The 12679-nt window shown below is 40.8% G+C and overlaps 1 protein-coding gene across 4 annotated transcripts in view; it reads left to right on the top strand.

The window, feature by feature from the left end:
• DOCK4 (dedicator of cytokinesis 4) overlaps window positions 1–12679 on the top strand; it is a 381443-nt gene that overhangs the window by 343636 nt on the left and 25128 nt on the right. For all 4 annotated transcript variants that reach the window (XR_012648259.1, XM_075014636.1, XM_075014626.1 and 1 more), the window contains 7 exons: window positions 966–1114; window positions 2786–2872; window positions 6016–6120; window positions 8375–8516; window positions 9082–9248; window positions 10179–10265; window positions 11964–12140. Coding sequence is in view for 3 of the 4 variants with exons in the window: in XM_075014636.1 (XP_074870737.1) it covers window positions 966–1114; window positions 2786–2872; window positions 6016–6120; window positions 8375–8516; window positions 9082–9248; window positions 10179–10265; window positions 11964–12140 (914 nt within the window). In the remaining variant the exon portion in view is untranslated. The remainder of the gene's footprint in view (window positions 1–965; window positions 1115–2785; window positions 2873–6015; window positions 6121–8374; window positions 8517–9081; window positions 9249–10178; window positions 10266–11963; window positions 12141–12679) is intronic.

Raw genomic sequence — 12679 nt, 5'->3', positions numbered from 1 at the left:
TCATCACCACTTTCCAGTCCCAGTTTCCTTGTCTAGACAGTGCCTGTTTCCGCCCTCCTCTCATTTGCTAATCTGTTATATAGCCCTTCCCACACTGGTTCCCACTCCCAATTCCTCTCCTGTTTGTTTCTCTCCTACAGCTCCCGGTCCATCTTCTTGTATAGACACTATACTTTCTCCCTCCTGCTTTCCTGGCCCCCACTCTCCTCCTTTCTCTCCAAGCTCCTGGACCCAGTCTTTCCCACTGCTCTTTCTGCCCCTACCCTTTGGCATTCTAATGAGGTTGTTCCTCCTTCTCCAGGCTGCTGAGGAAACATTGAGAGCCCTGGCAAGAGGCAGTCTCCCTGTTCTCAGTCCAGGTGCCTGGCCGCTGCTAGGATTGCCTTTGCAGTGTATGCATGCCCAGTGTAGATGGAATTAGGTGCTACACTCTGACAAGTCTCCACTGAGCATTCCAGTGTTTTTGTTGTCTTATAACTGGCCTGTTTTTTCATGGGGATAGCAAAAGGCACACATCTGACAGAAGGGCCCACCCCCTGCCACATTTCATGTTTGTACTCCCAAGCATTTCAGACCTAGAGCTTCTCAGCAAAACAGCTGTAAGGTTTTTTTTTTTTAATATGGGCAAAACAACATATTTTCCCCTCATCTCATTCTGAGTAAGAGTTGTCCCATTTTTGCTGAAATTACAGAAATATTCAGACAGAGGCAGACACCCAGCATAAGAGATTTCACCTTGACCAGTTAAAGTACGGCAACATTATATGCACCTGAAAAACAGCCTATTATTGAGGGAAGTGGAGAGCACCCTTGTGCTGCCAGCTCCCCCTATGGTGATTTAGGTAATACGCTTGCTGTGGGCAGACTTTGAGACAATTATGGTACGTACTGTTTTAAATAACCTCGCTTTTGAAGTGTTTTATGTTAATATGTTTACATATAGTGCTTTGTAACTTGTCCGACAGAGGCTGCCTACACACTGTTGCTGTATGATGAGCTGTTAGAATGGTCTGACCGTCCCCTGAGAGAATTTCTAAACTATCCCATGCAAACAGAATGGCAGCGCAAAGAATATCTTCACCTTACAGTCATCCAGAACTTTGACAGGGGAAAGGTAAGTGGGTTTGATGATTTATTTTCTCATGATTGCAAAATCATCTCCAGTTGTGCAGTGTTTATTTCTTATATCTAGGGAAGAGACAGCCATTTAAAAGTTAGCATTTGCTGACAATTACTACAACACTGTTGATTAGGACTTGCATAGTGCTGTTCAACTCGAAGTCTGAGACTTATCAAAATATATTATGAATTCTTCCATTTTACAGATAGGGAAACTGAGGCTCATAAGGATAGACACATGGGCCGTTCCTACATATGCCACTTTCTCTGAAAGTGGCATGCTAATAAATGGCCCAAAATATGCTAATGAGGCATGGATGCAACTTCCCTGTGCCTCATTAGCATAAGGTCAGATGATTTGAAGTCCAGAAGATGCTCTTCTGGACTCCAAAACAACATGTAGAAGTGCAGCCCCTGGGAAGAAGAAGAATTTTTGGGAAGACCGGGCTGGAAGGAGGACTTCCTTCTGGAAGACCCCCGACGGCCACGCTTCTACACATTGTTTTGGAGTCTGGAAGAGTGTCTTCTGGACTCTAAATCATGTGACCTTATGCTAATGAGGTGCGGGGAATTTGTATCCGTGCCTCATTAGTATATTTCAGGCTGTTTATTAGTGTGGCATGTGTAAAAATGGCCATGCTGTGTTCACACAAGTCGGTGACTGAGTTGGGAATAAAACCCACTCTCTGGTCTGTGCTCTGTCTACAGAACTGCACTGGCTCCCTGGAATAGCAACTGTTGCAGCAGCAATACTAATAATACTTACAATATTTTAGATGCTGCTGTTGGTAAGTTTTAATTTTGACCATAGCATATTGCCATTATTCAGAAATCATATCCTAAATTGGACAAGAACCATTGTTGGTTGTTCTGAAGACTGGCACAAATATTGGCTGCCCTGCCAGTATTATCTGGCTTAAAATTATACTATATGCTATATCTTTAATTATATTTTTCTCTTTGATAATGGATACACGTGTGCAGATAGATACACTGTAATTTTCTGTATCCAGTGCAATATCCATGTAGATTTTTATAAGTAGTACAACAAAAACTAATGTTGAATGCTGGTTACTAATGAGTCAGAAGGATGCTCTGAGCCTGTGAAATTGAAAAATTGTTTTCAACCAGATTTTCCCTCCCCCTCCCAAAAAAAATTAAGAAAGGAAAAAAAATCAATATTTTCTACTTTTTTGTATGCAAAATGTATCTTATGTAAGGATGCAGAACCCAGTTAAATGAATCCTGCATAGAGTTGTGGAGGAGACGGATATCACTTCCTTAGTGATATCTCTACCTTCTGAAATGGCACTGTGTGTCTTATGTCAAATAGCTTATTTTATCTGCTCATTCTGGAAATATATATTTGGATGCCCCAAAGAGTCCAGAAGTTAAGTTCAGGTGTTTTGAACTTACCAAGGTAATGCAGACAGTGGGTATTTATGTTCAAGCCTGTTCAGTAACTGGGTATGCAGTTCAGTCAGCCTACAGAGAAGGAGCTTTAATAATATAGTGTGACTTGCCACACAACAGCCATTTTCTACTTCATTTGTTGGCTAGTTGGAAATTTTAGCAACAATAGACAATACTCGGAAAGCTATTTGAAAGTACCACAAAGCATGATTTCTCTCTGTGCTGATCATTTCTATGCCCTGTGTGTTGACAGTGTTGGGAGAACGGCATCATCTTATGCAGGAAGATTGCAGAGCAGTACGAGAGCTATTATGACTACAGAAATCTCAGCAAGATGAGGGTAATGTGCCTGGGTATATTTTAATCATTCAGAATAAGGAGCTCTCCTTTTATCAGAGTTGAACAAAATGGTACTTAGCATATTAAGCTTTGCCTTGTAAGCCTAATATGACTAGTATGCAGTTCTTATCTTTGACTATCGTTTCCTCTAATGCATATATCAGGGGTGGCCAAACTTACTGATCCTCTGAACCACATACCACAATCTTCAGAAGTCCTAGAGCTGGAGCACACCTGCTGGGACTCAAGGCTTCAGCCAGAAATGGGACTAAATCCCCCCTGAGCCTCTGCAGGTGCTTCCCACAAAGTCCTGAGACCACTTTCCAGCTAGGCAAAAGCCAGAGGTGACCTGTGTTGTAGGGGGAGAAGGGAAGGGAAGGAATGTATGTGAACCCATGTGCCCCCCCTTTTTTTTTCTTTGAGGGTTTGCTGGCCTCAGTTGATCACATGGTGCCACTGGGTCCCCCTCCATGCACAGCCACTGCAGGGCTAACAAGTTGGAAGCTGACTCCTTGGGGCGAGACAGTGGCAAACAGCTGGGAGCTGCAGGGACAGCTGCTTCTTTTGCTGCTGCCTTTCCCTGTAGAATTAACCCCTGCGTGTTTTGGGAAGGGACCATTGAGGATAAAAGGGAGTTGTGCTGGGGGATTGTGACTCAACCTGTTGGGAGGAGCCAAACCATTAAAGTGTGTTTCCCCCCTACTCTCATCCTACGCCAGTCTTCTCTGGCGTAAGCACCTAGTCCCACCACCCTGCAGCAGGTGGAAGCCTTGACCTCACTCCCCTTCCACTAGTCTGGCAATTGGAGAATGGAGGAGACATAAAGATGCTCCGCAAGCCACATTTTGACTGTAAAAAAGATGGGGATTTGGCCACTCCCTGGTTACAGATGTATAAAGTGTTCTGGAATATTTGCAGAACGGGAAATGAATGGGCTTTCAGTGCTTCCATCAACCAGTTCTGCTGCAAGACATTTTTAACACATGAATGAGTACAAAGCTGTACTTTTCTTGCATTCACATTTCCAGCTAACACTAGACACAGTCGCTCTGTTACGAGCAGCAACCCACCTTGATTATTCTAATTGCTTGAAAAGCAGATTATGTCTGATTTGTTCTATATAAATATATTTCTGAGAACTATGATTTTTTTAATGGGAACGTAACAATGCAGCACTTAAATGAGGGTTTTGTCCACTTTCCTGTTAGAGACTTCCTGTTCCAGTAAAATGTTTTTTTAGGAACTCGGATATATTTAGTGTTTAATTTGCTGTATTGGATGAATAGATCCTTACTTTAAAAAAAGAAGCAAATTCTGTACTGACCCAAAAAAAATTGTCCCCAGTAATACCAACAGCTGCAGATCATCACAGCATTTTTTATCAAAAACCATAGTGCAGAAACAGTAATTTTAATGAAAGTTACAGATCACTTAGTTTAATGTGACTGCTCCATGATTTTCAATAAAATATGTCCTCACTCTGACAGCAGGGCAATGACCATTCATCATCACAGCTTCTCTGCACCTAGACATCGCAGCCCTAATCCTGGTCCAGAGTAAAAAGGAGACCAAGGGACAAGAGAGACTTGTGGGATCACTAGATAGGGTGTGTCTAAACTGGCCCCTGCCTTTCAAAAGGGGCAAAAAAAATTAGGAAGAAGGGTGCTTTCGAAAGCGGGGCTTCTTTTCGAAGGAACCTCGTCTACGTGGCTGTTTTGCATTTTGAAAGCTGTTCTTCTGGAATGGTAAGTGGCTGTCATTATGCAATTGAGGCACTAAATATGCAAATTAGCACCTCATTTGCACTTTCAACCCACTGCATTTGCATGCCCCTTTTGAAAGGGAGAGGCCAGTGTAGACATAGACGTAGTGGCAATTCCTATCCCCAGTGTCTGGGATGGGGCATCACATCACAATGGAGGCATAGCCAAACCTTAAACAGCACTGCAGCCGCACACATCATGTCCCAATGGCACTCACTGAAGTTGGGCCCCTTCAATGACAGAGCGGCATCCAGACCAAACCTGACCAGTGCTACAAGCCTGCACACTAGATCACAATACCCAGAGGGTGCTCCTGCACCCAGCACCATGGGACAGGAGTCACCATTGCAGGGTGAGTCATGGCACACACAAAAATGGAAACACTCTAAAGATTATGCTGTGACAATTTTGCAGTCACGGCACAGCTGAATACCTAATCATGCCTGTTTAATTGGTTCATGATTTATGTATGTTGTGAGTCTGTGAAAGATTGAGATGCTAAATAGTCGTCTAGTACATGTGCACTGGTGGTGATAATCTGACTTGGTTTAAAAATGGGGATTCTTAAAATAATTTAAGTCGGGCAGCAATTATTATTAATTCTAAAGACATTTCCCCTAAAGTCCTTTTCTTAGCAAATTAACAAAATTTTATCAATAATTCGCTAATACTGATAGTCATTTTTATCACTATTTGTAAAATATCAGCAAAGAACCTGTCTTCTGAATCACAAGAAAAACAAGAGACTTTGAAACCAAGTCACTTTGTGCCAGTAGTTTGAGGGAAATAACTGTTGTACATCTTGGTCAAAGGAAGCATTTTCATAAATGTTTTAGACTGAAATTTTCAAAGGAGCTCAAGAAAGTTAGATACTCAGCTTCTATTAACATTAAATTAGATTTGGGCTTCTAAGTCTCTTAGGCAGGATTCTTTGAAAAATGCCAAACTTTAATGCCTTGTGCTCATGAAAGTGCCCATGTTATAGCTAAATAGTCGATTATCAGCAGAATACTTGAGATTATGTTTGAAAATAAGTGTGTGTCTGGGTGGGGGATGATATGTATCTGCACAAAAGTGGCAACTGGAAAGATTAAAGAAGAAAATCTTGCACATCTTTATTATTCTAAGACCTTGGTGTGTTGTGGTTTCCACCCCCAAAACAACCAAATAGCCAACCAAAAAAACGGTAATCTGTTCTTCCTGAGTGAAAAATAACTTTACAAAAAATCTTGGAAACTTTCAACCTACTGTAGAAGAAGCATCTAGTTCTACTTAGTGCCACTTAGACTTATGATGGGGTTCTAATAGCCTGGGATACTGAGCAGCTTTTTCTCTGTAAAAACTTTGAGTATAAAACATATTTCTTCTCAATCGTAATCAGATGATGGAAGCTTCTTTGTATGATAAAATCATGGATCAACAACGCCTGGAGCCAGAGTTTTTCCGAGTTGGATTTTATGGAAAAAAGTTCCCATTTTTCTTGAGAGTGAGTAAATTCAAAATCATAATTCTAATCAATCATACTTTCATTCGTCGTGCCTTTTTGTACTTGAGAACTTGATTATGTCCTATGCCAGTTCTGCCTTTGTCAGAGATGGAAAATGCCAGGTCTTTTGTCTAGTGAAGTGTCCTGCTGACATTCCTCTAGGAGGAGGGGATGTTTGTTCACACAGAATGGACAACAGATCCACCAAGCACTCCATGCAGGGAGGGATAGCTCAGTGGTTTGAGCATTGGCCTGCTAAACCCAGTGTTGAGTTCAGTCCTTGAGAAGGCCCCTTAGGGTCTGGGGCAAATAGATTAAAAAAAAATAAATCTGTCAGTGATGGTGCTTGGCCCTGCCAAGAGGGCAGGGGACTGGACTTGATGGCCTCCCAAGGTTCCTTGCACCTCTATGAGACATTATGTATAAAACCTCAAGTGTCTTGATCTCCAAGTGTACTTTGCTGTACAGCTGGGAAATTGGGCTCTTGCAGTGGTCTACTAGAGAAGCAAAGCTCCCTTAAAAACCTTACTCCCATTTTGGTTTCTGGTGGTGACTGCCCAGAAACCTGTTGGAGTGTGTTGTGGGAGGCGGGTTGCCCTTCTGGACGAAGGGAAAGTAAGCAACACTACCTCTTTACCGTGACCAGACTATGCATAACTTTTTCCAAGCTACCGGTCTCATGTTCAAAAGTGGGTTAGATACAAACAGTCTTAAGTCCCATTGACTTTTAATGAGAATTAGGCACTGAAGTGTCCAAGTCACCCTTGAATATAGTAGTTAGGTGCCTTTTACTATCTTACCCTAGTTTTCTCCTTGTGTTGACCCAACTGTTCTGACTGGCACCTTTTGAGACAGAGCAAGCCTTCCACTCTTCACAGTGACCTTCTCATGAGCCTGCTCCTCTTTATTCTCCAACCCACACACTCAGAGTAGTCATCTGGGTAGCCTGAAAGGAACAGGAGCTGCGGAGGACTTATTGGCCTGTCTGGGCTGGCAGGGGAAGTCACAGTCTTGTTTTTTCCAAGTAAACTATGAAACTCCTTCCCCTAGTGAGGGGTGACAGAAGACACATCTGGTAAGTATATTACATGTTGCACCTCCTAAAACTGGCACACTCTGGTCTGGCAACATCCCTTGTCCACCGCATGGCACCAAGTGCCAGGGTGCTGGTGCCAGTGCCCATGCCAGCATCCCCTGGCAGCCATGAGGGGCTGGGTCCCCTAGTGGCCCTGGCAGCCAGCCATGGGGCCAGCATCAGCACCAGGGCCAAGGAGCCAGGTGGCTGGTGTCTCACCAGCAGCCATGTGGGGGAATGGGTCCAGACAGCCAGTGTCTGCAGCTCCCCCTGGCCAGAGTGCTGGGGATCCAGCTTCAGGAGCTGCGGCAGGAGGGCCAACGGCAGCAGCCAGGGAGCATTAACCTCCCATGGTCTGGCAAAATCCTTCATTCAGGACCACTGAAGAATCCCTATGGGACCACTACACCTCCTCCCTAGTGGTATAAGAAGCTGATGAAGAAGAATATTTCCAGGCATTATGAACAATCCATGCTGCATTGTGACTTCCAGGAACTGGCAGCTAGTGGTGGATATGAGGTTCATGTTGTACGCACAAATATTTAAGAAAGCCAAGCCGACCTGGTGGTACAGGGAAAGAGTGAGAAGCCAAGTTAAAGATTCAGAGTTGGAACAGGGGCTCAGTTACCCTCATTCTCTCTTGGCCCTTAAAGCAATGCAGGCAAAATATGTCAGACTGGTGTTCTGTGCAGTCTTTGTAGGGAGAGGCAGTGAGAATGTCTTTTGGAGGTTTCTTGCGCATTCCCTTTCTCCAAGGTGCATATCTATAAAGCAAGATTTTGGTGTTAACAAGGAAGAAAATTCAGCATGCCACACAAAGGACTTATGACCTTCCTGCTGCCTTCACCATCCATTACTTTATATTACCCGTACATACTTTCAACTAGTAAAAACCATTTTTGCCTTTCAGATCACTCCTTACCAATATATGTAATTATTAGATTTTTCAGAATGCCTCAAGCAATAAAATGTACTTTATATGGCACAATTACAGTTGCTTTCCTTTTGACTAAATCACTTTCCCCCTATGTATCTTTCTCCTTTTGTTACTTACCTTTTTTCTTTATTCATATAGTGCAGTAAGCATCCCCGTATATCCCTGTTTTAAAAGAGGGTGTCTTAATCTATTTAATGGCAGCCAGTTATTTTCATGTAACTAGCTCTGCTTCTTCTGTACAGAATAAGGAGTTTGTTTGCCGAGGACATGACTATGAGAGATTGGAAGCTTTCCAACAGCGAATGTTGAATGAGTTCCCACATGCCATTGCTATGCAACATGCCAATCAGCCAGATGAAACCATCTTTCAGGCAGAAGCACAGTGTATCCATACATCCACGAGATCATACTCTATAGTTAATTTTTCCCACACTTTTTAAAAAAACTTATTACAGCCAAATTCACATGTGATGTTACTCTTAAATTATTGGAATTACATCAGGAAAGAATTTGACTTGTAACACTTTTTTTATTCATAAGTTCTTCAGATAAACTATTTCCAATCATTTTTATGTTTCTACATGTTTCTGTTTTTTGTTTAAAAATATTTAATCGGTTAATTATTTTGGTTTAATTAAAATTACTTTGTAGGACCGTCACACTTTGAGCGTTATTATGGCAGTTTAAGTTGCAGTAATTCTACTTCTTGATTTACAGAGCTTGGTATCATAGATGATGGGTGAAAAAGGAATATCCTTGGTTAAATATTATAATTAACGTATAATAAAGAGCTGCATTTTAGAAGTAAATTTGACTTGTTAAAACAAGTGAATGGTCTGGAGGCTTAAGGATGTGAACTTGGAGCATTTTTATTCTTTCAGCCTTCCAGAACAAGCCTACTTGTTTTGCTGGTGATAAGTTAGTTTGGCCCTTAACTTTTTACATGTAGATTTGCAGATCTATGCAGTGACTCCAATTCCTGAAAGCCAGGAGGTGCTGCAGAGAGAAGGCATCCCAGATAACATCAAGAGTTTTTATAAAGTGAATCATATCTGGAGATTCCGATATGACAGGCCATTCCACAAAGGGACCAAGGACAAGGAGAATGAATTCAAGGTACAAGTATCATGCAGGTTCCTGTGCTAATGATGCAGTTTTAACATATACCTCCCTGATATTTATACATATACACCTAGTTAAAAATATTCATCTCTCAGTAATGTTTATGTAGAATACATTTGTATAGCTTGTGCTTCAGTGAAGGAATTATTAAAATGTATAAAGTGAATTGTCACGTGTTGATATTGCTGTAAACAGTAAAAACTGTAAAAATAATAAAAACTGCTGTGCAAATTATTATAATGAATCAGTTCTATATTCTGATTAAGGTTTAGGATTTTGTAATGGTACTACTCTGATGTATTTTTATCAGCATTATGTTAGGGACTGTAGGAGCCTTACTTGAGATTTAACAAGCTTTTATGTCACAATAAATTTTTTTAAATAACTTTGATATTTCCCTAAAAGCAACTTAATAGTATTGTGGTATGATATGTGCAATGCATTTTGATATATTGTGCAATGCATCTTGTAGAACTCAGTGAGGGGGAGAGTGAGTCATTCTTTTTAAACATAGTCTTTTCCCATTTGTTCTTTTTTTCTGAGGAATACAAAAACTAGAAACTGCCAATAAATTATATTGTGAATGGCTTTCCTCTCTAGTCCTTTTAGAGAGCAGAGACCAAGTTATTACTAAAAACTGTATCGCCCACCTGTGAGATCATCAAAAATTAATAGTTAGTCCTATATTGTAAAGGAGAAAATTGTATATTGTACTTGTTTGGGTGGTCATTATAACAGATTTGGCTCTTAACCACATTTCTGTCATTCAGCATCATATCAGTGAAAAAATCTATATGTTAAGAAAACTGCAGAAGATCGAACAAATCATGTAAAGTAGGGCGAGGTGGCAAAAGCAACATGCATTCTAGGTCATGGGTCCCCAAAAAGTAACACAGAAAACAAATTTTCCTTTGTATTTTGTAGAGTCTATGGGTGGAAAGAACAACATTGATTTTAGTGCAGAGTTTGCCTGGGATATCCCGCTGGTTTGAAGTGGAAAAACGTGAAGTAGTGAGTATAAAGATACCTGTTAATAGGGTCTTGCTTCTGAGTCCATTTTTGAGATGGGATTAGCAACTAGGTTACTTCTTCATATTTACAGTATGTAATAAGTCAGATTTAAAGATTTATGAGCTAGTGTTCCTAGTGGCAGGAATCCATCTCAGCATGCTTTTTATGCTGAATAAAGCTAATAAATGGTTTTTAAATTTTTCTGTGGTATCTTGTTCCTATAAATAACTAAACAGAACTGATAGGAACCACTAAACATCATTATGATTGATTTTAACATTTCAAGGCCAAAAAAAAAAAAGGAACATATTGTCCAAGGTGACACTTTATGCCAGCAAGTTATTTCTGCAATAACAGTGTTCAGTGCTTAGAATATTTATGGCCTAGCGTGTCTCTTGGTATACTTGAAAGGTAATCATTTTCAGGGCCCCTGTTTTCCTATAAGTGCTATGGGGGTGGATCGTTTCTCTGCACAGAGACCTGTTAGACAGTGGGTCTCTGCATGGGTGCAGAAACCTGCCTGCAGGAAACTGATTGTAAGATCAAGGTCTAAAGTAGCAATCCGTACTAACATGACAGCTTGTAGTGTGTGTGTGTGTGTGTGTGTTTTTCTTCTCAGTTAAATTTCAGGGAAATTTCTCTACTACATTTGAAACATTCTGAAAAATAATGCTTCTTGTTTAAGTCTTCTAGCTTCTCTGGCAAGTTTCAGTTCCCAGGTGGTTGACACAGGCAAATATTCTCCCTCTAACCAAAGTAGATAGTCCAGTGCTAATGGGAAACTACTCCCCATTATGTACCAAGTTACTTTGGTGCAAATTATTTTGCTTTAAAAATCTAGTAACTTCTCTTACAGTCTCTCTTAGTTTTCTGTAGCAACAAAATGCTAATCTTTCTTTCATCCATCTGATATAGTCCCTACTAAAAAAGACCTGCTCAATTTAATATAAATCAAATCATGCAAATTTTGTGTATGGCGAGAGAAAATCTGTTAGCTGATTGCTACTGCACCTGCTGCTCCACTACACACTCATTCCCAGATCAATACAGCACAATCCAATGCTTTGCATGAAAAATGTCATCACAAAACAGCAGGGGACTCACCGTAGGCACCTTTAACATCATTACAGTCAGCTTTTGCCAGCAGCTAGCTACAGTGATATCTGAAATACCAGTTTCTTCTATGCTTAGCATGGTGTGTAATTGCATTGTCTCAAATACCACTGCATAGTACATTTGGTAAATGATGACACCTGTAGAGGGCATAAAATGGTATATCCTCTACTCTAGCTAATGAATTGCAAACTACTTCTGCCTTTCTCTCTTCTTGCAGTGTATATTAGCAGCTAGGAAACTCCTATGACCCATTAGTAAGGCACAGAAATTTTTATCACTCTAGGCCTGATAATGAGTGTCCTGTTAATTTCAGCAGGAGTTGAAGAACTCAGTATTTTGTAGAATGTGCTCACCAGCCTTGCAGAGTCTTGTCCTTGCTTGTATGGTTGAAGCCTTTCTGCTTTTGACCTCATATCTCACAAGGCCAGTCAGGCATGTAGGAATTTTCTACAAACCTACGAGAAATTAGAATAATAGAATGACCTTGATCAGGGTCTAGAATTCAGCAAACGCAACCTTTGATAAATCAGTTGGTAAATATTTGGAAAATTAAGTGTGCTCTTGGTGATTTTCCACCCCCAGGTAGAAATGAGTCCTCTCGAGAATGCTATTGAAGTGTTGGAAAATAAGAACCAGCAGCTGAGAACTCTGATTAGTCAGTGTCAGACCCGACAGATGCCGAATATAAACCCACTCACAATGTGTCTGAATGGGGTCATAGATGCAGCAGTTAATGGTGGAGTTGCTAGGTACCAAGAGGTAAGCAGCTGATTTATAAAACATGTGTTATAGATCTGTGGCGTTATCAGTTCCATGCATACATTTACTGATTTTAAGCTCTTTCTGTCTGCATTTTGCTCTGTATAAAAATTTGCAGGTGGTATTATATAGGAGGGATACAAAGAGTGGTAATATACACTGCATTATACATAATCGGCCTGTATCTTCCCCTCCTCTCCTGGGGGATGGTAGTTGGTCCCTCCCCCTTTTTTAGCTCTTTCTTCAAACACTTTTCTTTTAAATCTACGTGAAATAGAAGGTAAGATCATGAATAAATGAAACAAAAGGCACTAGTCTTCAAGGTGTTGATGTTAGTAAGAGTTTATTTTTTATCTCTTTCTCTTCTCTTTTTGTGCATTCCACACGCAGTTTTTGCTTTCTTAGCAAAATAAATGTGTGAGGTAATATCTTTCATTGGCTCAGCGTCTGCTGGTGACAGAGGCAGGCTTTCAAGCTCACAGTGAACTCCTGTTTGGGCCTGGGAAAGTTAGCCTGTGTCACAACTGAATGGAAAAAAC

The sequence above is a fragment of the Carettochelys insculpta genome, chromosome 1, assembly GCF_033958435.1.
Source record: "Carettochelys insculpta isolate YL-2023 chromosome 1, ASM3395843v1, whole genome shotgun sequence".
NCBI classification, from domain to species: Eukaryota; Metazoa; Chordata; order Testudines; family Carettochelyidae; genus Carettochelys; species Carettochelys insculpta.
Note: the sequence above shows the minus strand (reverse complement) of the source record. Positions and strands in the feature narration are given on the sequence as shown.